Source organism: Tympanuchus pallidicinctus, unplaced genomic scaffold (assembly GCF_026119805.1).
Source record: "Tympanuchus pallidicinctus isolate F22 unplaced genomic scaffold, pur_lepc_1.0 scaffold45, whole genome shotgun sequence".
Taxonomy (NCBI): Eukaryota; Metazoa; Chordata; class Aves; order Galliformes; family Phasianidae; genus Tympanuchus; species Tympanuchus pallidicinctus.
In genome coordinates, this window is record NW_026294764.1 from 1,088,846 (window position 1) to 1,114,017 (window position 25,172).

General features: G+C 52.1%; 2 protein-coding genes across 8 annotated transcripts; both read left to right on the forward strand.

Annotated features, from left to right (window-relative positions):
* Positions 1–344: 344 nt before the first annotated feature.
* FKBP5 (FKBP prolyl isomerase 5) lies at positions 345–17,185 on the forward strand. 7 transcript variants are annotated; one of them, XM_052702388.1, is made up of 12 exons: positions 607–1,351; positions 2,696–2,771; positions 6,687–6,815; positions 7,484–7,628; positions 7,759–7,905; positions 8,497–8,607; positions 11,966–12,122; positions 12,705–12,795; positions 13,641–13,724; positions 14,264–14,449; positions 14,921–15,160; positions 16,385–17,185. In XM_052702388.1, exons 2-12 carry the CDS (start codon positions 2,757–2,759, stop codon positions 16,466–16,468), a joined length of 1,389 nt encoding a protein of 462 aa, XP_052558348.1. In that variant the 5' UTR covers positions 607–1,351; positions 2,696–2,756; the 3' UTR covers positions 16,469–17,185. The 7 variants fall into 7 exon arrangements, with proteins under 7 accessions (XP_052558351.1, XP_052558348.1, XP_052558350.1 ...); XM_052702391.1 differs by lacking the exons at positions 607–1,351; positions 2,696–2,771 and adding an exon at positions 345–398; XM_052702390.1 differs by lacking the exon at positions 2,696–2,771 and having other exon boundaries at positions 608–1,351.
* A 2,503-nt stretch (positions 17,186–19,688) lies between these two features.
* On the forward strand, positions 19,689–24,923 carry TULP1 (TUB like protein 1). The gene is made up of 11 exons (XM_052702385.1): positions 19,689–20,660; positions 21,110–21,241; positions 21,325–21,438; positions 21,616–21,750; positions 21,841–21,929; positions 22,115–22,285; positions 22,773–22,885; positions 23,019–23,127; positions 23,276–23,374; positions 23,619–23,790; positions 24,591–24,923. The coding sequence occupies exons 1-11, from the start codon at positions 20,396–20,398 to the stop codon at positions 24,722–24,724; spliced, it is 1,533 nt and encodes a 510-aa protein (XP_052558345.1). The 5' UTR covers positions 19,689–20,395; the 3' UTR covers positions 24,725–24,923.
* The last annotated feature ends 249 nt before the right edge of the window (positions 24,924–25,172 follow it).

The following is a 25,172-nucleotide window of genomic DNA, read 5'->3' on the forward strand; positions in this document are numbered from 1 at the left end:
GAGCTGCTTCCTTCGGGGGGCATTGCACGGAGTTGAGGACCCTCCCAAGGTCACTGCATGGGGATGAGAATTCCCCAGCCGCCGCCGGGAGCATTACAGGGGGCCTCGGCCATTCGACCCCGGTCCGCTGCTGCTGCCCCGGGCAGTGCGCGGGGAAGGCGGAGCTCCGCGGCTACGGAGCGGGCGGCGGAACGGAAAAACGCTCTGATTTGCATACCGCCTCCACTCCAGCCAATGAGAAAACGGTGCTGGCGGTGTAAAGTGGACGGGCGGACGAAACTACCAATGGGAGGTGAGCAGAGGGGCGGGGCGAAGGGGCAGGGAGACCCGGCCGGCGAGAGCGCCCGGTGCCACTTGGAGCCGGGCTGCGGCGGACCGCGGGCGGCAGCGGTGGGCAGGTGGGGTCAGAATGGCGTGAGGTGGGGCGTTGCGGGATGGGATTGGGGGGCGGGTTGGAAAGAGCTTCACGCGTGGGCTCGAGTGGTCCCCGACTCGTGCTGGCTGCGAAGCGTCCCAAGGAGGAGAGGGTGGAAAGGAGCGTCACGCCCACGGAGGTCGAGGGGACACGGAGGGGACGAGGGAGGAACCCGGGGGTGGGCACGCGTCCATAGCGCTGTGCCTTTGGGTTCGCTCCGCTCGAGGAATTGTGCTCGTTCCCACGGAGCAGCGCAGCGCATCCCTCGCGGCAGAACCAGAGTCGGGATTGCAATGGAGGTTGAAATTAGGACTGAGATTAGGATCAGGATTGGGATTGGGCTCGGGACTGGGACCAGGATTAGGATTGGAATTGGGACTGGGATCAGGATTGGGATTAGGATCAGTATTAAGATTGGGATTGGGACCAGGGTTACAATTGAGATGGGGACCGGGGCCCATCAGTACTGCAGTGCCCAAAGAGGGAATTTATTTTCAGAGTTGTTGGAAAATGAGGTTGTATCTGAACAGCTGTGTTCAGATATAATGAGTTTCCTAATGGCATTGACCAAAAATACCCCCGAGAGCAGGCAGCATGTGTGGTTTCATTCAGGATGGGTGCAGCAGCATAGCCAAAGTAAATGGGGCATCTTATTCAGATCCCTTTGTTTCCTCCCTCTGTAGCTGTTTGGGTCTCCCAAATCATCTGGATTTTATTTTTTATTTTTTATTTTGTTTTGTTTTGTTTTTTGCACCCAACCCACACCTGGCAGGATGTGCTGCTGTCACACCAAGTGTTCCCTGGGTGTCCTGAACTATGGAAGTTACAACCTGTAAGGAGTAACCCAGGGTTGAGCCAAGCCAGTGTCCTCGTGGTGCTGTGGCAGGAGATGCCACGTGAGTCCTGGACCCCATTGTGTGACATTACACTACCTTGGTGAGCCAGGATATGGGATAGTGGGGAGGAAATATGGGATGGGAGGAGAAGATATAGGGTGGGAGGAGGAAATATGGGGCAGGAGGAGGAATGTGGGTTTCTGTGGAGGTGCTGGAGAAGTGATTGTTGGTGGAACCCTGGGAGGGAAAAAGTGATGGTGAGATAGTAGGGAGTGGCCCTGGATGTGGCCATGGTGTGACCCCGGAGGTGTGCTGGAAGAGCCTCAGTGATGGCTGTGGTTTGACACAGAGGTGGCCGTGGTGTGGCCATTATATGGCCCTGGAGGTGGCCATACGTGGGATCCAGTGCCGGGGGACCTGAAGGACATGGACTGCATGTTTCCTTGAGGTCCCTTTGGGATGAGGAGGGATGTGGAACAGTGTCCTCTGAGCAGGAAGAGAGCAGCGCCGGAGATTTCTAGAAAGCAGACCCCAAACCACCCTGCTCAGAACACCCCTGTGCTGCTCTGCAATTAGGTGGGTTTTAATTGCAGACGTGCACAATGAGAAAGCTCGCTGGGAACCTTTGAGTCGCTCCACCTGGATACCCAGTCCTGCCCACCTTTGTTAGTGCCTGGAGGGTAATTAGCTGCTGGATGAGCCCAGGGAGAGGCGGGCTCAAATTTGGCCAATGCTTCCACACCATTGTTTAGTGCTGATGAGAGCTTTGCTGAGCTCTGAGTTGTGCCACTCTTTCCCAGCTCATTACCTTGGGGGGTCTGTGCACACAAAGAGGTGGGGGCATGCATTCCAAAAGCATCCCTGGGCACTTGCGCAGAGCCTCATGTCAATCTTTAACCCCCAGCACAGGGAGAACACCGAGAAACACTGCCCAGATAGGAGCACACCTGCTTAGGAGCTGCAAAAATTGGGGGTAAGGTGCTGGTGGTGGTGTGTTCTGCAAAGTGGGGCATTTCCAGAGCTCTGGGAAGGAGTTGCTCACGAACAGTAGTGCTGCTCATGGAGAATTACCCTAATTAAAGGTCGTCCCATTTCAAGGATATTTTTAAATTTACGTTAGTTGGCTAATTAAATAAAACTGGCCATAGGCAGTGTTGTCTTGCTTGCCAGTAACTGTTTCTGGCTTGCGCCCCGCTTGCCAGTGAAAGGCAGCACAGCGTGCACTGTTGGTGTGTGCACCCTTGTGTGTGCAGCACTGGTTTGTACATACTAGTATGTGGCTATACTATGCATATGTGTGCATAAGTGGCTCTGCACATTTGCATGCACATGTGGCTCAGCAGAGGTTTCAGAACCTGCTCTTGCAGTAGCTCCCATACATCCAACTGTACCTTCTCTTGAGCGCTGCTTTGCAGGCAGACATTGGGGTCTGTTCCCCCTACAGGTGTGCAGGGCTCTTGGTGTGCATGGATTGATGTGTTGGGATTTCACACTGTGCTCACAAAATGCTGCTGTGGATGGTAAGTGGCGAAATAGAGCCCACTGATTACGGGGGAGCTGTTGCAGTTGAGGCTCACCTGGCCAAAATGGACAGGTGCATTGCAAAAGCCCTCTGTTACAAGCAGTGAGATGCCTTTATAACAATTTAATGTTCCTTTCCAGATTTATCGAGGAAAAAACACTAACTTGGAAAAGAACTGGCAAACTAGAAATCCCTTGTTTGCCCCATGCGGTATTGACGTGCGCTCCTCGTACGTGGGGATGCAGAGCAGCAGGGGCACAGCAGCAGAGCCCAGTTAAGTTTGCTCAGTGGCCTGCAGGCTGTGTTTTGGTGTGCAGACAGGAGCAAATCTGTTCTGTTTTTTTTCAACCTGGAAGGAAACAAGACCACGTTCCCCTCTATTGTGTGAGCAGCACTGAGCTCATGGAAGCACTGCTGCCCACAGAGCAGAGATTTGTAGATATCCATTCATGTACATACCACTTCTCCATTTTTGAGTCACATTATATAGGTTTTACACACATTCTATCATCTGTCTATGATATATATGGTTACACAGAGGGATGGGTGGTCTCCTTGCTGCCACCACGCTTTGTCCTGGCTTTGCAGCCCCCCAGGGCACAGAGCTGAGCTGCAACTGACCTGTGAAGCTGTAGTGACTGTGTGTAGCACTGGGTATTCCTTGCAAGCACAGGAGTTGGCATTTGATGAAAGCTGCCCTGGAGCAGCACCTGGTGTGTCTCTGGGTGCTGTTGGGGGTGTTCTTTCCTCCCTCCTGAGTTGCAACACTTTGCACAGTATTTATTAGAGAAAACCGTTTGCTCTGTCGGAGGGAAGTGAAACTGCAGTGTGGTGAGGAGACACACAGCGTGTCCCTTGTTGCCATATGAGGCAGCATTTGGGAACAGTGGGGTCCCACTTGGGGCTGTATGCGTGCCAAGCCAGGACCCTCCCTTTTTCGCTGCCCCCCCTTTCCTCCCAGCTCCTGACAACCTCCAGGAGAGACACTGCAAAGTTTCCACTTGTAGCTGGAAAGTTCCCGGTATTGTGATTTCTAGGAAATGCAGGCTGGGATGGTGGCAGAACGGGGTCCTGTCAGACTTTGGCCTCTCCTTTCATTGTTGGGAATGAGCGGCCAGTTTTTACGGGGCAGGTTTTGGTGCCGGTGCCATATCCAGTGCGGTCCTGGGGTGTTGCTCTCAGAGGGTTTGTGTCCAGGTGCTGAAGCCTCTGGGTTTGTCTTGGTTTTAAAACGTTTATTACAGCTCTTAAGTTATAGGTGTACACTGAAATGGTGTGAAGCCACCCTGTTGTGGTTACATGTCACAGTCAGGACATTTCCCATTGTGCCCACATGCACACGGATCCCTCCTGGCCCTGCAGCCTCTGGAACATGGCTCCCAGCAGGGAGTCATTGCTGCTGGGCACAGCTTTGGAGGATGAATGTGATGCTGGACCCGGCCGATCATTCTGGCCTGAGAGAGCACCAGCCCTGGCGTGGAGCAGAGCTTAGGGAGCAGCAGCCTTCCTCCGATGGATTGCTTCCTGTTAATCACTCAGGAGCCCCACCAGCCTTCCCTGGCTGTGCTTGTGCCTCCACAAGGCTGGAGATGAGCAGAAGCAGAGCCACCTTCTCTCTCTGTTTTGATAGACGAAGGTTTCTGAGCTCTGTCCCAATACACAGTGGTCCTGTAGGCTGCATCCCTCCCTCTGTTGCTGACGCAGGGCATCGCCCCCCCACTCCTCCCTGTGCCTTGGCCAGCTGCCCTGGATAGCTGCACTAATTGCTTACGTAGAAAAATAACAAGGAGGATGCGTGTGGTGTATTTTTAGATATCTCTTGGTGGGATTTGGCGACTGGTGATACAGAGCTGGCACCTCCCGAGCCATCTTCTGTGCCCCCATGGTGACGCTTGATGCACCCAGGGAAGCTCTGCCTCAACAGGCTTTGGAAGGCTTGCTGTTCTTTGTATACATGGATGGGGATGATCTGAGCTCCGTGGGGTCTTGCTGTATTTCTGCTGTGCAGTGTGCTGGTGGCTGCAGCCAGGAGCACATGGGCTGGATGCAGGGCACCTTAGAGCAGGAGGTGGGAAGCTGATGGATGCTGCAGGATGGACCATTCAGCTGAAAGTGATGTAGAAATACCCTGAGCTTCCCAACTGCCCTCCTTGCACCAGTGCTCTTAGTGCTTTTAGGGGTTGCCATCCAAAATCTCTGCAGAGGAGGGGAAGTGGAGCAAATGCAGCATCTCATCAGACATAGCCCCAAAGACTTATAACGGGGCACTGCAGCGGCAGTTCTCTTCTTTCTCTGTTCACTCCTTCCTCATGGAGCCCTTTGTGTCTTGCTGGTTTCCTGTGCTGGGAAGGCTGGTGTTGGGTTTGTCCCACTCAGCCCAGGCGCAGTTGTTCTCGCAGTGTGACTGATCTGCCTTGGGAGCTGAAAACATCCTTTCTTTGCTGTTTATGAGGCCTCGAACGGATGATTTCTAATGTTGGTTGGCGTCAGCTTCCACACGAAAGGCTGTGGGAAAGTTTGGCAATTACACTGACTTTTATAGATCTGTTTTATGTTTCAAAAACCCTTGCTTTCTATTTCTGTGTTGTATGGTTCCTTGATTACGTGTTGCACAGTAGTGTAGCAACCAAAACAAGTCATCCCATCTAAGGGAAATCATCGGGAAATGGTTTTTTTCCTCAACCAGAAGCATTTATGTTCTCACTGGGCAGCGTTTGTCCAGCTCTGCCATGGATGAAAGCTGTGGTTTGTCCATCGCCGTGGCAAGGCACGCAGCAGCCTACACAGAGTTCAGGTGCCTGGCTGCATGGGTTTTGTATCGTGTCCTTGCAGTGCTTCCCCATGCAAACTGCACTGTGTTCTGCTTGTATTTTGTTTCAGCAAAATGTTCAGTGCCGCCGATGTGGGCACGGTCTGCTGGCTGCAGCACACTCTTCTCCTGTACAGTTGTTGCTTTGGGCAGCACTTTGCCCCAGAAACTCATTTCTTGGAGTCTTCTAGCGGATATTCTTTGTTGGAATTCTGTTGGCACTGTGTTTGCACTGCCCTGCTTTGCCTTTACGTCTTCCCATTGGGGTAAGACCATGTGGTAACCCACAGCATCAGGGCTGACCCACAGCCTCAGCACCTTTTTGGGTCTTTTTGGGCAAGAGGAACGATGCATGCTTGGGTTTGGGCCATTCACTTAAGAATAATGCAGCCTCTGACGGAACAGGAACTCGTTCCTCGTGGAAAATAATCCTCATCAGTGCATGGCGTAGCTCGAAGCACAGCATTGTGCAAGCTTTCAGACAGCATATAAGAGGGGCTGAGTTGAGGGAAGGAAGAGCTCTGAGGGCTCTGCTTTTCCCCTCAGAGCATCTCAGCCTCTCAGCTTCACCACTTTTCGTGGTGTCTGCTGATAAAGGTGCCTGAAATCTCTCTTTTGGTGTTTATTACTCCTTGGGCTGAAGGCCAGCATCTTGTTGGGACTGCAGTCGTGCTGGTGGAGCGTCCCCCCAGAAGGCCCCAGTAGGTTGAGTGCAGCCAACAGCGCCGAGCTCCTGCATTATGCTGTGCACTGGGAGCCCCTTGGTCGGCACCCTTTGACCTGTTGGCACATTTTGTTGGTAAAACCCTTTCTGGGAGACTCTGTGTAGCAGTGTGAGAGGACCTGGGGGTGAGAACTAGCAGGACATGACTGTCTCCATCATGGTGCTGCAGCGTGGATCCGGCTGCCAGGGCAGCTCAGTGCCTGCCGCTGGAGCTGCGTGTGCTTGTGGTTCAACAGCGCTGAGCTTGGGTGGCCCCTGGGAAGGGATTTTCCGCTCTGCATGCTTGAGATGTTCTCTAAACTTCCTGCATGGCCAGCAGCACTAGGGCTCTGTAGTTCTTAACCCTTTCCCCCTCCTCCTGTCCCTCCATCCTCTCCCAGCTGTGCTGCTTCTGCCTGGGGACAATGACAACTGACGAGGCCACCAAGCCTGAAGGTGAGGTGCAGGCAGCTGCGCTGGCGGAGCGTGGGGAGGACATCACACCTACCCGTGACCGTGGCGTGCTGAAGGTGAGTGGGACCTGCAGTTGTGGCCATTTGTCATAGCCCTGGGGCTGTGTTCTGTCCCTGTATTCCTGGTGAGACGGACACTTCTGAGCATCGAAGGATGGAGCGAACACACTGCACACGGGTTCAGTCTGCTGAATGAATTTCACTGCTATTGTGTTTCTAATCAGATTATTAGCCTCAAATCCACAAAGCATTTTTGTGTGTGACTCACAGACATTAGAAAGAGCACATTACTTAGGTCATGCAGTCTGCCTCACAGCTCCTGGTTCTCATTCGGGGCCATTTCTGGATAGTTCTGCTTACCAGCACTTGCTCTTCTCCAGCTGAACAGGACCTTCCCTCTAATAATAGCATCCTCCCCTGTTGGGAACTGCTTGTTCCAGGCTGTAGCAATATAAAAGAAAAAAAAACAAGTGTTGACAAGAAGCAAGGAGTGAAACAACACACCCCCATGAGTAAAGCCCCGTGCAGGGGGAACTGCACTGGTGTAGGGCTGGGTTTTAGGAATCAGATGGCTTGCCTACTGCCTTCCCCTGTGTTAGGGCAGTATTGCAGGAGAGGGTTTAAATGTGTATACATGCCTGTATTTTTTTTTTTTTTAAATAATGGGTATATGTGCATCCTAAGCTCAGCGCAGACTCTTTCCTGTGGGTGGATTTTCTCCGTAGATCATCAAGAGACCCGGGAACGAGGATGAGTTCCCTATGATTGGAGACAAGGTGTATGTGCACTATAAGGGCAAGCTGTCCAATGGCAAGAAGTTTGACTCCAGCCGTGACCGCAACGAGCCCTTTATCTTCAGCCTGGGCAAGGGTAAGGGGACGAGGGACTCCCGTGTCCCCATGGGATTAAGGAACAGCTTTCTGGGGTCCCGCTCTTGTGGGTTTTCTTTTTTTTTTTTTTTTTTTTTTTGGGTTCCTTCCTGATGCCACCTCTCTCCCAGGCCAGGTGATCAAGGCATGGGACATCGGGGTTGCTACCATGAAGAAGGGTGAGGTCTGCTACTTGCTGTGCAAACCGGAGTACGCCTACGGGGCTGCTGGCAGTGCTCCTAAAATCCCCTCCAATGCCACCCTTTTTTTCGAGGCAAGTACAGGGCTGGGAGATCTCTCTGCTTTCTGCCTTGCCAGCCAGCTCTGAGAAAGAGGAAAAAAAAAAAAAAAAGCCAAACAAAAAACAGCTTGCATTCCTGAAACGTGTCCCTCTGCTCCAGGAACCAATGCCAGTGTTTTTTCAGCAATGTGTGTCTGAGCCGAGAGTCTGCGGTGGGGAGCAGCCCTGTGGGGAGAGCCGGCACAGCCTGGCTGTGCAAAGGCACGCGAGTGGGGAAACAGCTCGGGAACACCTCCAGGGGTTAAAAATCTGCTCCTGTGCTCCCCCTGCACCTCTCAGCCACGACTGCGCTCTGCCCTGCAGGATTAATAAACTCAGTTTTGCTGTTACTTTGTGCTGCACTTCAGGTACTGGATGTGGCCCAATTTCTAATAAATTGGGTGTATTATGCTGTGGCTTGGAGCTGGCTTTTATGGGCAACTTCTGCTTGTCAGCTGAGCACAGAATTAGTTTGCTTGGCTTTCCGGCTTGGGGATGAACTGTTGCTTTGTGGATTTTCTGTTGTTTTTCTCCTCTCCTTCCTCTCCACCCACAGTTCTGCCTACCTTCCCTTTAATCCTTTAGATAGAGTTGCTTGATTTCAAAGGCGAGGACCTGTTTGAGGATGGAGGGATCATCCGGAGGATCAAGAGGAAAGGAGAAGGCTATTCCAATCCCAACGAAGGTGCTACAGTGGAAAGTGAGTACTGGGTTGGGAGCTGCCCTTGGCACAGCATGTGACAGCTGTTCCAGAACTGCTGGCTCGGAGGGTTTTACTGGAAAACCTTGAGCTGCGGGAGCAGCCAGCTGGGGATGGAGCCACTGCTCAAGGACGGACCGCACTCTGTTTCTCCAGTCCCTATGGGGTCTTGGGCTCAGCCTCTTTCTTTTTTGTTTGCCCCTCCCTTGTCTATAAGTGGCTCCAGGATGTGGTTGTATCCAGGACCAGTGAGGTGGATGCTGAAAACTCAGGCTGTGATTTGGATTTCAGCCTGTAACACTGGGATTGCCGAAGTTTTCACTTAGTGTGCAGCTTGCCGGGTGCTTGGGCACATCTTTTTGTCCAGAGGAGGAGGCAGCAGCCTCTCTGGTCTCCTTGTTGCGACGCTTATTGCTGTTTTGGTGGTTTTCATTGCATCCGCTGCAGCATGGGCTCTTTTCCTTCTCATGTGGCCAGAGGACAGTTTCAAACTTCTGGTCGTAGCTGATGGGGGATGAATTAACACAAAAGGGGTCTGTGGATTCAGTGTGGTCCGTAGTGCATTGCAGTTCATTCTGTCCAGTTCCTCGCTCCCTCTCTGTAAGCGGGACTGAGTGATTCTGGTCATGTTTATGGAGCAAGCATCTTACTCAGGTGGGGAGAGCCAGGCTTTTGTTTCTCCTCCTGCAAACAACTCAGCCATAGAAGTGGAACTAACATGCCATCTCTGTAAGGCGTCTAGTTTCTTATCCCCATTCCAGAGCTCCTGTTCGTTCAAGAGGGTCCAATTAACTGCCATTAGTGAAGGTGAAATTAGATCTGAACTTACAAAACTCACTGTCTGTTCCTCTCACAGACTTTCTTAAGAAGATGTTCTTGTCTCATGCTGATCTATCTGCCTGTCACATGGCTGGACCCTGCTGGGAGTAGGGTTTCAGGCTGCCTTCCCCATCTCTGAGGTTAAACCTGAGAAACAGGCTAAACAAAATGACAACCGGCCCCATTTCCTCCTGCCTTTTTAACACTGGAGCTCTGTGTGGGGCTGCGTTTCTCTGCACCTCAAAGCTGACCTGTTCCTATTTCAAGTGGATGCTTGGTTGCAAGCAAACAGGAGCAAACAGAGAACAGGAGCACACACACAGTCAGGATAATAGAGATGAATTCCCTCGGAGGCAGTGCTGCATAGAGCAGGAGCACTGCACCAAGGTGGCTACGGGTCCTTTGCACCAACCTGCGGTCTGGGGCCAGAGACCATAAATGCATCCCAAGGAGAAAAGATGCAAAGGAGCAGTGAGCCAAACCTGGCAGCCTTGCAGGGAAGTGTTTTGGGTGCAGAGAGGCTTTTTTTTCAAATGCATTGCTGTTTACCTCGAAGTACTTTGCTTGAGGCTGGTTTGCAGGGTCACCCAGCAGCAGAGGTGGGACCCCAAGGAGCAGCTTTGGTTTATGGGAGTGCACAGGCACCTCTCTGTTCTTCTCGCTTCCCACCAAATCCAGCATCAGGGATAGCTCCCAGGTGCCCGAAACCTCTGTTTGAGCCATGCTGGGGAAACATGTGCACTAATCAAGGCGAGCACCTCCAGGCTGGAGTTTCATAAGCAGTTCTATCAGTTAGAGTTTTCAGGCTGTAGTTTGCAGGTCCAGTTCCTAAAACACGGGCTGCAGTCAAAATCCCACATTCCAGCTTTTGTTACAACCTTTCCCCACCCCCTCCCCCTCCTCTCCATTTTAATCTGAGTACAAATTGCTGTCAGCACATCAAGTTCATGTGCCAGCCGCACTCGGTACACTGTGTTCTGAGCTCTTCAAAAACAAAATCACTGCAGGCACCGGGAGAACAATAAGTCAGCACTGCAGCCGAAGGGATGTGCAGAGCCCGGCGGGGGCTTTCTTGCTGTAATCCAAGAGCAACCGCAGCCAGCTGACCTGCTTCAGATAGCGCTGAAATGCTCCTAGAAACCGGAGCAGAGATTTCCCCGTTGCTAGTGTACAATTAGAATAGAAGGAAAGCTCTTCTGCTTCTCTTGAAGCAAGGGCTGGGAGCTCATATTCTTCTGTGCATACTGTTGTGAGGAGGGCTTGTGGGATCACTGCTGTGTTCTGCTGGTGACAGGTGACCCAGGGATCCGCAGTGCCGTGTGCTTGGTGCAGGCCCATGGACAATGGGTGCAGAAAACACAAGCAGAGACAGCAAGGAGCCGTGAGGTTGGTGGGCTGCTTGTGCTTTAGGCTGAACGTTCCATTTTCCCAAGGAGATCAGCAGGGTTTAGCCCTGGAGTGGACTTGCAGGAGTTTTTTCCATCATGCAGCCTGGCTGCACAAAGCAGAGTGCTGTCCTCGGCAGCGCATCAATGAATGGCCAAATCATCCCCACTTAGAAAAGGGGTTAATGTCTTCCCAAGGCTCTCACCTCTCCCCATTTTACTGACATTTATATTGGCAGTAGAAACCTTTCTGGCTTCTCAGCAGCGTGCGTGTGAGAAGCTCATGTCCATCCATCCATGCTGTTGGGTTCTGCAGCAGTGAGCAGCTGCAACATACTTAAGCACTTTTGGAAGCATTAATGCCTAACCATGATTTTTTTTTTTTGTTGAAGGCTTTTGGGGAGTTTTCCTGCAGTAGGTGGGAGTGTCTTATGAGATTGCTTTTATTTTGTTTGCTTTGAGTGCAGGGAACACCCACTGTCCCCCAGGCGCACACCATCCTCAGGATTGAATAAATGAGGAACGATCTCAGGGTGGAAATCATGCCAGGAGCACCAGGTGGCAAATTTGCCGGGTCTGCTGTTCGTTCACCAGCTCCATAGGCTGGAACAGTGTGCTTATTGGTTGAAGACAAAAAATATAAATGTTTATTTTGTACTTTTGGTTCAGTAGAGGCAGGAGAACATGGCCTTGTTTTCGAGGTGTAATGCGAGCGTACAGTGTAGTATAGGAGATCTGTAATCACCGTGATAAACTCCACGTGGCAGTGTGCCAGGAGCAGTATCCAGTTCCAGTAAGGCTGACTCGTGCAGTGCGGCACAAGAGGAACATATTAGTCATAATGTTTATCTGTTGTCTGGTCCTTGCTGGGATGAGATATGGCTGCACTGCTTTTTAGCAATGTTCTTCAAGCCCTCCCACCCCTCTCTGCTCACTGTCTCCCCTGAAGCTTCCAAGGCTCTGGCTCAGCGTGGGGGAGGATGTGGGATTTTGGGGTCTTGTGGTCGGTCACTGGATGGAACTGCCCCATCTCTGCTCCCGCTTCCTTAAGTGCCACCTATATGCAAAATTCCTTGGAAAATGGTTTATGGGGAGCCACAGGACTCAGGGCCCACACGGTGCTGACTGCCTGTGGTCTTCACTCTGTCCCACAGTTCACCTGGAGGGGTTCTGTGGTGGAACCCGCTTTGACTGCAAGGATGTGAAGTTTGTGGTGGGCGAAGGAGAGGACCACGACATCCCTATTGGCATTGACAAAGCGCTGGAGAAGATGCAGAGGGGAGAGCACTGTGTCCTCTACCTAGGGCCACGGTAAGGGATTCTGCGCCCATGCTGCTCGGAGCAGGGTTGAAACTTCCAACATTGGAGGCCATTGGAGCATTTGTGAAAATGCAAATGTGCCAACAGAACTTCTCTGGGATATGTTAGTATCACCAGCAGGGAATGCCAGAGTGGTGAGTGGGAGGCAGGTACTTGAAAGGGGTTTTATCCAGCTGTTGGAGCTCAGGAAATCACTGTTCCTTGTCCTGACGCGTGATGAAAGCTGTGTAAAGCCAGGTCTGGTGCACCTGTGTGCATCTGGAGATGCACATGTGTAATGCATCGTATGCTGCAGCATATATTTGCTTCTGGAGGATAATAGCACTCCAACCCAACAGCATTAGCATGGAGCCGGTTGTGCAAGCCACTTGGTTGTGTGCTTGCTAAAATGAAGATATAGGGGATTTAGCTTTCTTCCTGCTTTTTAAAGATGCTGGTTGATGAAGGGGGGTATTTAGGAGGAGAATGGCCGAGTCAGCAGAGGAAGGAAGGGGCTGGGGGGAGGCTGGTCCTGGGGGGAGGCTGTGGGTGCCCTGACCTCCCCCCCGAAAGCTTCTTGCTTCTTCCCTACAGGTACGGCTTCGGCGAGGCAGGGAAACCCAAGTACGGTATTCAGGCGAACGCTGAGCTGGTGTACGAGGTCACGCTGAAAAGCTTTGAGAAGGTGAGGGCAGGACTCCCCCACACTCCCCACACTGTTCTCACCCTTTGTCCCTGGCCTGGCTGCGCCACGGCCCCTGCCGAAGTGGAGACGTCAGCAAGGATCACTGTGTTCTTAATTTGTTCTTGTGTGTTGGTTTGTTTCATTTTTCTGGCCAAGCTCCAAGGCTGGTCCTCTTATTTATTCCTAACCTTGTTCCTTTTGTACTTTTTTTTTTTTTTCCTATCTCCTTGGGCTGCACAGAAAAAAAAATATTAAGATTTGAGTCCTGATGGGAGAGGGTTGGGGTGAATGCTGGAGGGGCTGGGGATGGGGACAGGGACTGGGGACAGCACAGGGATAGGGCAGGTGCTGCTGGGTCCCTAACCTTGGCTGGAGCAGAGATAGTGCCAAGACCCTATGCTGGGGAGAGATCTTCCTTTTTTTTTTTTTTTTTCCATTCTGTGGGGTTGCTATGTGTGTACCGCAGTGGACAAATCATGCTGTATAGCTGGGCTCAGAGTACATCCCATCCCTGCAGTAGTTACTCTGCACCCCAAGGCATGCCCTTTGTGTGCTCCATGAATGTTTCCTATTCCCTATCTGCTCCACTCCTTCAAATTCAGCACTCTGCCCTGTGCAAGACCACCTTGCTGAGCCCCACTCTATTAAAGAGAAATCCTCCAAAGCTTCCTGGGGCTGCCTGGATTGTGGCATCCCATTAATTTTGCTCTTCTTACCGCTTCCTAAGGGTGTGCATGCAGGTGGGTCTGGTGCTTTGGAGTTGCATGGTGTGTTGATCTGGCGCTGTTCCCACCCTGCAACTGCTGCTATGCCTTGGGGTGGTGGCTCTGAGCTTGTCTTTGCAGGCCAAAGAGTCATGGGAGATGGACACCAAAGAGAAGCTGGAGCAGGCTGCCATCGTCAAGGAGAAGGGGACAATGTACTTCAAGGTTTGTGACACCTGGATAGAAGCAGGGAGCTTGCACTGCTGGGCCCTTGGAGCAAGTCCTAGTTCACCTCACTGGGTCTTCAAGGAGTAAAAATGTCAGAAATGTCCCCTCCCAAAAAGTGCCAGTCCTCTGCCAAGTCCTCTCCCTGCGTAACAAATACACTCCATAGGCAACGCAGCATTACTGGGGCCATGCAGCGTCATCCACTCCTGCCTGCCCAGCTGTTCGCTGTCCTCAGCAGATCCACTGTCTTTCTGAGTCTGGATTCATGAAGTAGAATCATAGAACCGTGGAATGATTGGGTTGAATGAGAACATAAAGATCGTGAAACTATGGAACGGTTGGGTCAGAAGGGCCCTCGCAGCCCTGCTGCCTTCCTCCCCACCTCAGGACACCACCATGGATGGGGCACCTTCTGGGCAGAAGTGCTGGATAACCTCACTGCCCTCTGAGTAAAAAGCTCCGCCTAACATCAAACCTAAACTTCCCCTCTTTTAATTTTAAACCCTTCCCCGTATCCTGTTTTTGCTCCATCTCAGGAAGGCAAATACCTGCAGGCGGTGATTCAGTATGGGAAGATCGTGTCCTGGCTGGAGATGGAGTATGGCTTGTCAGAGAAGGAGTCAAAAGCCTCCGATTCCTTCCTGCTGGCTGCCTTCCTCAACCTGGCCATGTGCTATCTGAAGCTGCGCGAGTACACCAAAGCTGTTGAGTGCTGTGATAAGGTATGGGAGCACAACTTTTGTTTTACTCTTCCTTTCCTATTCAGTTTGTCTTCGCAGCAGTTTCCAAAGGGCACTGTGTTGGTGGCATTAAGAACACTTAATTATTTTATAAAAGGCTCAAATTTACAATCGTTTGAGTTGGAAGGGACCTTTGAAGGCCGTCTGGTCCCACTCCCTGAGCTGCACAGTGATACCCACAGCTCTGTCAGTTTCTCAGAGCCCCGTCCAGCCCTGACCTTGGGTGTCTTCAGAATTAGGCATCCACCAAAATTTAGGAATCTTGCCTCTGGTTCTTCATTGCATAAGGCTTGCTGCCTTAACTCAAATAGAAGTTACCAATGAGACGCATCTGTGGCTCTCAGGAAGCTTTCACTATAAGGAAATAACATGAAACTGGGACAAAAACTCACAGTATCCATAGTGAACACGCTGCTGAGGGTTGCTGGGTTCTGGAGAACTCTGTGCTTGCAGGCGCTGGGGCTGGACCAGGACAACGAGAAGGGCTTGTACCGGCGGGGTGAGGCCCGGCTGCTGATGAACGAGTTTGAGCTGGCAAAATGTGACTTTCAGAAAGTGCTAGAGGTGAACCCACAGAACAAAGCAGCCAGGTCGCAGATTGCCGTCTGCCAGAAGAAGACAAAGGAGCACAATGAGCGGGACAGGAGGATCTACGCCAACATGTTTGCCAAGTTTGCTGAGAGGGATGCAAAGGTTTGTCGTGCCTGGAGGTTGGGTTTGGGATGCTCAGCATGGTGATGGGGCTGAAACAGAGCAAATGGAGGCTGGGACAAGGATGGAGGTCTGGATGGCAGTTACAGGTCATGCGTGGGCTGCAGCTGTAGGTCATGCATGAGTTCATAGAATTTTAGAATCACCACGGTTGGATAATACCTACAAAATCATCCAGTCCAACCATCTACCTATCACCAATATTTTCCACTAAACCATGTCCCTCAGTACAACATCTAAATGTTTCTTGAACACCTCCAGGGTCAGTGACTCCACCGCTTCCCTGGGCAGCCCTTTCCAGCACCTGACCACTCTCTTGGAGAAGTATTTCCTAACGTCCAACCTGAATCTCCCCTGGTGCAACTTCAGGCCATGAGGGTCGTATGTGTGCCACAGCTATAGGTCTGTGTGGGCTGTGGCTGTAGTTCACTTATGGACTGCAGCTGTAGGGCTGAATGGGCTGCAGCTATAGACTGTGTGTGGCCTGACAGAGCAGCATGGGAAGGAACCCCTTGGTTCTTGGTCTTTTGCACACAGAAGCTGCTGTCAGGTACTCACTTGTCGATTAAAGTGTTTAGGACATGGGCACGTGACAGCTGGCAACAGATTTGGTGTTTGTGCTCCAGGTGCTGTCCCCTGCCTGTGGCGATTGATGACATGGGTAAAGCAAAATGTCAGCCGCTCTCTGGCAAGGCCAGGGGGAGTTTGAGACATGATAGTATGAATTTCCTGAATCATATAACCCAACACTCTGCTCCTCTGCTTATATAAGAGATCACTTTCTTGTAATAGGCTCTTATCCAAAATTCCTTCAAACAAAAACCAATGCACAGTGTACCATAACAGGAGAGGACAACTTTGCAGTCTGTGTGAGTCATTTTTGGTATAATCTCTTCTGAACCAGTGTCTGAAAATGAGGCGGTGGAATATGTGAGTGCAGTGGACAGGGAGCAGCTGTGGCCCAGCACCAGGAGGTGGGTAGGGAGCAGGGCTGTGCTCAGCTGCCAGCTGTACGCAGGCTGCAGGATGTTGTCCTGCACCCGTGGGTCTGGCTGCAGCTATAGCTTGTTGTGTATGGGCTGCACCAATAGATTGTGTATGGGCTGCAGCTATATCTCCATGTATACACCACAGATACTGCCCAGCACGTGGACTGCAGCTCCATAGCCCATCATTCCTGTTTCTCGCTCTGTGTTTCTCTTTCAGGAAGCAGCCAGCAAAACCAGAGTAGAAAAAGAGGCAGCGACAGCATCATGTGATGAAGGCAAAGAGACAGAGGGGCACGTATGATGGAGGAGGTGGCAGAAGGACAAGCCTCCTGCCTTCAGCCTGTGCCAAGAACTTTGCCAGGACTCAGGACCTGCTGGTGTTTCCTTGTAAAGTTTGTTCCAGTTTGTGTGATTGTGGAAGCAAAAGTGCCTCGCAGAGATCAGACTAGCCCGGTGCTGCTGCCAGCTGCGAGCAGTTGGATGGTGTGGGACCACCACCAGTGGAACAACCGCCTTCGCAGGGGTGGGGGACAAAGAAATCAAAGCTGGAACTCCTGGCTTCAGGAGGCTCACCTTGCTCTATGTCCTCTGGGAGCAGCTGGGATGTGGAAGCAGTGTGGCAGGATGCAACCAAGCCTTCCTCATGCACTGCCTTCCTCCTCTTTCTTCTCACTGTAGGGCTGGGGGGCTGCAACAGGGTGTCTGGACCCCACTGTGCTCACTGGTTGTGTTCCCTGTTCAAATTTTTCAACAGAGGTTTCATGGCCCATAGGAACAAAAATAATTTTAAAAAAAAAAAAAAGGAGAGAAGCAGTGGTCAGGGAGCAAAGGGGAGGTTCTTGTGGAACTGGTGCTGCACAGTGCCATCCTCCAGCCAGCCCCGTGAGAAAGGATGTGGGCACTGCCTGCAGAGAACAGCTTTCAAGTTTTTATTTTTACTGTCTGGTCTTTGTAATACCCACTGGAAGCTGGAAAATAAAGAACTGAAAAAAAAATAAAAATTGGTTAATATAAAAAAGTGCTTCTCTGCTCCATCCCAGAGGGGATGCAGCAGTTTGAGTGTGTTATGGAGTTATTGCTGTCTTCTAGGCCTGGTCCTGCTTTGGAAAGCTGTTTGGAGTCCTGCTTTGGGATTCTGCTTTGGAGTCTTGCTTTGAGGTGCTACTTTATGATTCTGCTTTGGGGTATTGCTTGGGGTCCTGCTTCGGGGGTGTTGCTTTACAGTGCACCTTTGGATGCTGCTTTGAGGTCTTGCTTTGGGGTTCTGCTTTGAAATGCCCCTATGGGTGCTGCTTGGAGTCCTGCTTTGGGGTCTTCCTTTGGGGTGCTCCTTTGGGGTCTTGCTTTATGTTGCCGCTTTGGAGTCCTGCTTTGAGGCGCCACTTTGGGGTTGCAGCAGTGCAGACTTCCCAGCCTGGGGAGTTTGTCCTGATGCCTTTATTTGTTCAGCACCACCGTTTGGGAGATTTGGGGCTGGTGTTTCGGGGTTTCGCTTGCCCCAGGTCTGGTTCTGGGGTGAAAAGTTGAATGGAAGTGATGGCTCCGCAAAAAAAATGTTTTCTTTTTGCAAGCAGGGCAAACAAGTCACTTTGGATCAGCTAAAGTCATGTTTTCCTTAGGAAACGACTCTGGCTTGCTCCACAGAAACTTGCAACTCTGGCTACACGGCTCGAGGGTGGCAGTGTTGAGCACACCATGGCTCAGGGTGCTCCTCTCTGCGTGGGGTGTGCAGTGTCCAAATGCCACCTAGTGGCACTGGGTGCTGCAGGGAGCAAGGCTTCAGTGGGTTGGTGCTGCAGTGGGGTTGTGTTGAGGAAGGAGTGGGTTTGATGCTGCAGTGGGGTTGAGTTGGGTAAGCAGTACATTTGGTGCTGCCATGATGTTGAGTTGGGTAGGCAGTAAGTCCAGCAAGGATCCTTGGGTTTTCTGTGCGAACCAACCCAAGTTCTGTGTTTCTATCCCCAACAGTGGGTGAGAAAAAGGAGGCAAGCCACAAACAAATCCCCCAGGTTCCCTTTTATTGGGATTACTGCGACAGCTGTCACTCTCCCTGCAGGGCCGGCCAGCCCTGAAATCCTATTACTGAGTTTCAAGAGAAATAAAAAGTTAATCATCTCCTCTGCGCACTCCTGCGCTGCTGGCACCAGGGCTGAGGCTGCACCCATGGAACCAGCTCTGATCCTATAGGCACTGCAGCGATGCCACTGCAGACTGAGATCCTGCGGGAGGTGTGGGCCACCGACAGGTGAGGTCCCTTTTTCTCCCTTTTCAGTTTAATGGTTTGTCTTAGTGTAATTCTGTCGAATCTTTTCTTTTCTTTTTCTTTTTCTTTTTCTTTTTCTTTTTCTTTTTCTTTTTCTTTTTCTTTTTCTTTTCTTTTCTTTTTTTTCTTTTTCTTTTTCTTTTCTTTTCTTTTCTTTTCTTTTCTTTTCTTTTCTTTTCTTTTCTTTTCTTTTCTTTTCTTTTCTTTTCTTTTCTTTTCTTTTCTTTTCTTTTCTTTTCTTTTCTTTTCTTTTCTTTTCTTTTCTTTTCTTTTCTTTTCTTTTCTTTTCTTTTCTTTTTTTTCTTGTTTGCTTGCCTCATTGGTCAGTGCCTCGGTGCTTGGTGGCTTGCAATGGGAAAAGCATTAATTAGGGCACATTCCCGCTGGTTAACCTCACTGCCATCAGCACTGACCAAAGCAGAGCCCAGCCTGTGCTTGGCCCTGTTGGGATATGGGGAAGCTGCTTTGGAAAACTGCTATCTGTTTTGGCTCACGTTCATCAAAAAATAAACTTTCCAATGGGGCCAGCCCTCACCCATCTGCTTCCTCTGCCCACAGCCCCAGCGAGGAGCTGAGCAGCCCTCAGCAGCAGCGGCTGAAGCAGGTGAGGAGCAATTCTTCTACGGGCTGAGGATGGGTGCAGCCCCTGGCCACATTGTGGTGGGAGTGGAGTGGGGTTGGTGCTCAGTCCTGGGTGAATGCAGGCGTTTGTGGGACCCTACTCTGCTTCTGATCTGTGCATCCTTCTCAAGCCCATCTCCATCCCATCAGATGGAGCCTCAGCTCCTGATTAGTGCTTTAATTAATCATTTCAGCTGTCAGCAGTGTCACTTTCCAGGCTGTGACCCCTTCTAGGGGTGGCTGCATTTTGAGGCAGCCCTCTGGGACAGCCCCTGACAGCAATCTGAGTACTCTGCTGTTATTAGCAGACTTTGTTAAGTCTGCTAACAAAGTGGAGGGCCATCCTGTCCCTGTGCTGCTCAAGTGATTAAAGGAGGGAAAGAGCTTTTTTGTAGCCAGCTGAAAGAATTTGGGATTTGCAGCCCCACCACGAGACCCTGAGGAATATGCACTGGGAGATGGCAGAGGGTTAGTGCTGTGGGGCAGATCCATCCTTTTGTGGTGCTGAAGTGCTGGGGGCTCTGCCTGGGAAGGATCCCCTCAGAGCAAATCCCTCACAAAGGGGGGATGCTTTGCACCCAGATGTGATCAGCGCTGATGCAATCAGTGCTGCATCACTCCTGGGGGACCCCGACCAGGTGCCCTCTCCCTCTGATGTCCCCTGCCTGGTGCTGAACCACATGCTCTGCATTTGGTAAATCAGCATTATTTATAGCCCAGGGTAAAGAGGATTAGGTGTGCTGCCTTTAATCCCCCACTTCCTCCTGCCCTGCTTCTGCTGACCTCGATCCTTGCAGCTCTGGTGTCCCTAGCCTGTCTCAGCACATGGCCTTCAATCTCCACCCCACAACCTGGTTTCCATAGGAAACACACGTGGGCGAGAGGAGCCAGGGGGATTTTGATCCCCACACTCCCTGTGTATCCCTTGTGGCTCACATATGGTGGCATGGCATCATGTCCCCCATCCCCTGGACAGGCAAGGTGTGGTACTGCTGCCCTCCAATCTCTCTGCTAATGGCCCGTTCTGTTTCCTTCCTGCCATCCCTCTGTGGGCCAACCCCATGGTAAGTTGTTCATGTAACAGTGCAGCACGTCCCTTGCAAGAGCTTTTGCAAGAACAATGCAAGAGCTGCCGTGCTCACAGAATCCCTTTCCAAAATGCACCAGTGTGCTCCAGCTGCTGTAAGAGCAGATGCTGAACCATGGCACGGTCGGTCTCTGCAGCATCGTCTGTGGGGCAGAAGCTGAAGAAGAAACGGCAGGAACCAGCAATGGAGCCCGAAGCCAAACCACGACGGCTGCGGGTGAAGAAGCCAAGTGATCCCAGGGGTACCGAGGAGCCCCATGGCCCAGTGCAGGGTGAGCAGCTTATGGGGGCCCTCTGCCAGCTCCTGTTCCCTCCAAAGCTTACGTCCCATGCACCCATGGTGCTCCTTGTCACACGGGCTCTTGAAATGTGCAGGGGTGAAGAAGGTGGGGAAGAAAAAGGAGAAAGGAGAGGAGGAGGGTGATAAGGAGCCCAGCTCCAAACCCCTCCGGGAGCCTCGGAAGAAAAAGGAGAGCTCAGCGCCTCGATCCCATGTGGCCAAAGGCCAAACAAAGCAGCAAGGTGAGGGGACATGGCGGGCAGCAGCCACCCTCCATGGGCACATGGAGGTTGTACCACAGCATGGTATAACCACATTCCCTCACGTACCATGTGTCCCCACGAACCACAACCCTGTGTGTCACGACCCCAAGCACTTTGTCCCCACCGTCCATCCCACTCATATCCACAGCAATTCTGCATCCCCTCAGGGTGCTTTTTGCCCCCAAATCAGCCTCATGCATCCAAAAAGGATGGGGAAACTCCAGCCCCATGTCTCCACGCCTCATGTCTCCACTCACCACATCCCTATGTCCACGCTATCAGTTTCTGCAGAAACCCTGCACACCCCTGTGGTGGTTTTTGTCCCCAAATCAGCCTGATGCATGAAAGGTGGGAACCCCCCAGATCCATGTGTGTCCCTCTGTCCCTTGTGTGCCACCACCATCTCTCTGCTATGTCCCACTGGGCAGAGGTATCTGAGGAGGAGGAGGAAGAGGAGGAGGAGGAGGAAGATGAGATGGAGAGTAAAGATCCTCCCAAAAAGCTGAAGAAGAAACTGACGAAAGAGCCACCCTCAGGGGAGAAGAAGCTGAAAGCAAAGGGTGAATACACAGGGGTGGCACAGTCCCAGTCCACTGTCACCATGTGACCTCTGTCACTGGCTGTCCCTGGTCTGACCCTCCAGGTGACAAAAGTGATGCTGACAGCAAAGCCAAATCTACCAAAAGCGCAAAGAAGGACCCGATATCTGTGTTCCATGTGAATGGGGAGAAGAAGGAGAAGAAGAGCAAAAAGAAAGGTATGAGGTGAGCGGGGTTGGCATCCTCATCCAGCAGCTCCCACGATGTGTGATGGTGTCCCCATGTTCCCATAACCCTGTGTTCCCATGCACCGTTTTCCCATATCCCCATGTCCCTGTGTCACTTTGTCCCTGTGTCTCCATGTCCTCATGTCCCCATGTCCTTGTGCCCCCCAGCTGCCACTGGCAGTGATGAGGAGGATGACTCTGATGCCAGTACCAAACCTATCCGATCGGGTAAGAAGAAGAATCCGGTGTCACTCTTCCAGACTGGTGGGGACCCTCCGAGAGAGAGAAAAACCAGGAAGAAAGGTAGGAGCAGTGCTGGGGGGCTCCAGGGCCATGGGGGGCCTGGCTATGGGACATTATGAATGATGTATTGGCATTCTCTCCTGTCTACAGCCCCTAAAGCAGCAGAGAGTGAAGAGGACGCCTTGGAGACACAGCAGAAGAACTCCAACAAGAAGGGCAAAGGGAAGAAATCTAAGAAGGTAATGGGGGGAAATGCCAGTGACACCCATACAGTGGGTCAGGACCTCCCCTGGGGTAGGTCTGCATGGCCATACTGCCCCCAGAGCCAAATCCTGAGGGCACGTGGGGTGTAAGGAACTGGGAAATGGCAGTAAATGGCACAGGGCTTGGGATCCCCCCAAAAAGCTGTGGTGTGGCCCTGCAGAAGGAGGAGAGGCCGCTGTCACCTGTCATCGAGGTAGACAACCTGGAGAAGTTTGTGCTGTCCCCAGCGCCACAGGGGGTGACCATCAAGTGCCGGGTGACGCGGGACAAGAGGGGTATGGACCGGGGCCTGTACCCCACCTACTACCTGCACCTGGATAACGACAAAAAGGTGAGCAGGCAGGGGGCCAGAGACCCATGGGAACACCCAAGGAGTGCACCCATACGGTTTTTGGGGCATGCCTATGTGCACCCCACTGGGTTACTTCTGTCTCATTTTTCCTTGGAAATGCCAAAGTTGATGCAAGGTATGATGCCAGAGAGGTAATGCTCGTGCCACGCACAGGGACACTGACAGTGTTTTGGGGCTCAGCTGCGCCACAGTGGTGCTGGTGGTAGGTCAGTGGTTGGATTTGCTGATTTTAGTGGTCTCTTCCAACCTTAACGATTCTGTGATTCTATTTAGGGACATGGCTTAGTGGCCATGGTGGGGATGGGTTGATGGTTGAACTGGGTGATCTTAGAGGTCACTTCCAACCTTAATGGCTCGATGACTTTACAACTTAACACAACGTCACAGCCGTGTCCCCATTGCACAGTGCAATATGCAGAGGGTAAGGTGAGGCGACAGCTCTGTCCTAGCCATGTCATGCCCCCAGGTCTTCCTGCTCGCTGGGAGGAAGCGTAAGAAGAGCAAAACCTCCAACTACCTCATCTCCATCGACCCCACAGACCTGTCACGGGGTGGGGAGAACTTCATCGGGAAGCTGAGGTGGGTGCCACCAATTTTTGCACATCAGATGTGGGATGGGAGTGGGATCAGTGCAAAAGGAGAGGCTCTGGATGGTGGGATTTGGTGTGAGATAGTGATGCTGGTGGCACCAAATCTTGTCCCTCTGCTGCAGGTCCAACCTGATGGGGACCAAGTTCACCGTGTTCGACAATGGCTCTAACCCTGATCGGGCCAGCGCTGATTGGTCCAATGTGCGGCAGGAGCTGTCGGCTGTGGTTTATGTAAGAGTTCCCCCCAGCAGAGACTGAGGGATCACCAACCTGCACTCCCTTGCTGGGGTATCACTGGGGGCTGCAGAGCCATGGAGCCGTGCAATGAGGCTGCAGCCCACAGCAGTTGCTTCTTTTATGAATGGGGCATCTCTTGCAGGAGACCAATGTGCTGGGATTCAAAGGGCCCCGGAAGATGACAGTCATCATCCCTGGGATGAACTCAGACAACGAGCGGGTGCCCATCCGGCCCCGAAATGTGAGTCAGATGGCCAAGGATCAAGTGAGGATGGAGCCAGCAAGCCCTCTGGGCTGGGTTTGATGGGGTTCACTTGAGGTTCACCTGATTGAGGCATCCCTCAGTCTCAAGGGACCTCTGTGGGAGGTGGAGGTGTGGCGTTAGTCTCTTCCCAGCCATGTCCTGCTTCGGAGTTGTGTGCTCCAGAGCATCCAGGGACAGCATCCCACTGTGTGCCAAGTCTCACCCTCTTTGCCCTCCCCAGGACAACGACGGGCTGCTCATGAGGTGGCAAAACAAGAACATGGACAACATTATCGAGCTGCACAACAAGGCACCGGTGTGGAATGACGAGACCCAGTCCTATGTCCTCAACTTCCACGGCCGTGTCACCCACGCCTCCGTCAAAAACTTCCAGATTGTGCATGGCAGTGACCGTGAGTGGAGGGATAGGGTGCAGGGGGGACTTGGCTGACTCCCAGCACCCATTTTGCTGTTTATTTCTTGCCCAACTGCTCTGGGGTTTCCCTGCGTTCTGCTCCGGCAGAGGGAGCACGTGGGTCGTGCACGGTCATGCAAAATAGGGCATGACTCGATCCTGCAGGGTGCTGAACTCTGTAGCACCGCAGCATCGCCGCCAGCGCACACCACATGCGTGCTCCCCATATGCACATCTTTGGTGTGCATCATGCCTTGGGGATGGTCCCTTAGGGTGACCCTTTGGGGTGATGGACACAGGATCCGGATGTGGCTCAGGGGTACGTTTGTACCCCCTTTGCCAGCGGCACTGCCTGCCCCACGGCAAAGCAGACACGGCCCCATGGCAAGCGTCCCAGCATGGGGCAGCACTCAACCCTCGTCACCTGTCCCGCGCAGTCAGAAGCCATCGGCACCCGCGGGTGTTGAGTTACAGGACAGAAAAAAACCTGTCGGGGGCCCCTGGTTATTTTTACAGATTTCCTGCCACCCGTGCTTTGGTAACAGTGAGTGTCCCATGGGGGGCAGTAGGCTCTGGTTCCCAGGGACAGGGTGCTGGGGGGACCCAGAGTGCCACATCTCCTCTGAGGTGCAATGCAAAAACGCTGCTTTTTGGTTAATTGAGCTGCAGTGCAGTGCAGCAGCAGCCAGTGTATGAGCTGGGCATAGGTGCCCCCTTCACAGTGCCACTTGGAAAGGGAAGGTGTGGGTGTGGGAGCCGTCCAGCCCACACCAACGTGCTTTCTACTCTGTCCTGCAGCTGATTACATTGTGATGCAGTTTGGACGTGTGGCAGATGACGCCTTCACCATGGACTACAACTACCCTCTGTGTGCCGTGCAGGCCTTTGCCATTGCTCTCTCCAGCTTTGATGGGAAGCTGGCCTGCGAGTAGCTCCATGCTGTCCTGTCCCCATCCGCCCCCCTAGTTCCTGTGTCTGACACCACTCCATTGGGCAGCACTCTGTCGGGCACCGTTTTGTTGGGCACTGCTTGCCTGGCTGTGGACAACTTCCCTGGGAACTGGTTACCGGTCTCAGACAGAAGGAAGAGTTAAACCTGAAATATATATCTTTTTTAGTTTCTGTTTTGGGCTTTGTAGCACAATTTTTAAACAAGAAGAGGATGTGATCTCCTTTGGTTGGCGGTTCTTCATACCCACACCAAAGGTCACCCCCAGCCGCCAGCAGCACCCAATACCTGATTTCATTTAAGAACTGACAGCAGGAACAGTGCTGTTTCTTGGAGACAAATCTCCAGATTTGTCCCAAATTGCCAGCCTAGTGATGCTCTTCTGTTTTCCAAAAGCTGCATGGCTTTGGGCTTCATGAGTCATCACTGCA

Excerpts from the sequence above, each read along its gene's own strand:
- FKBP5 (XM_052702388.1), top strand. Across the intron at positions 7,906-8,496 it reads CACCCTTTTTTTCGAGGCAA|AGTTGCTTGATTTCAAAGGC; the intron begins GTACAGGGCTGG and ends TCCTTTAGATAG. Across the intron at positions 12,123-12,704 it reads GTCCTCTACCTAGGGCCACG|GTACGGCTTCGGCGAGGCAG; the intron begins GTAAGGGATTCT and ends TCTTCCCTACAG.
- TULP1 (XM_052702385.1), top strand. The coding sequence starts at position 20,396 with ATGGCCCAGTGCAGGGTGAGCAGCTTATGGGGGCCCTCTGCCAGCTCC. Across the intron at positions 20,661-21,109 it reads AGGCCAAACAAAGCAGCAAG|AGGTATCTGAGGAGGAGGAG; the intron begins GTGAGGGGACAT and ends CCCACTGGGCAG. Across the intron at positions 21,439-21,615 it reads GAAGAAGAGCAAAAAGAAAG|CTGCCACTGGCAGTGATGAG; the intron begins GTATGAGGTGAG and ends TGTGCCCCCCAG.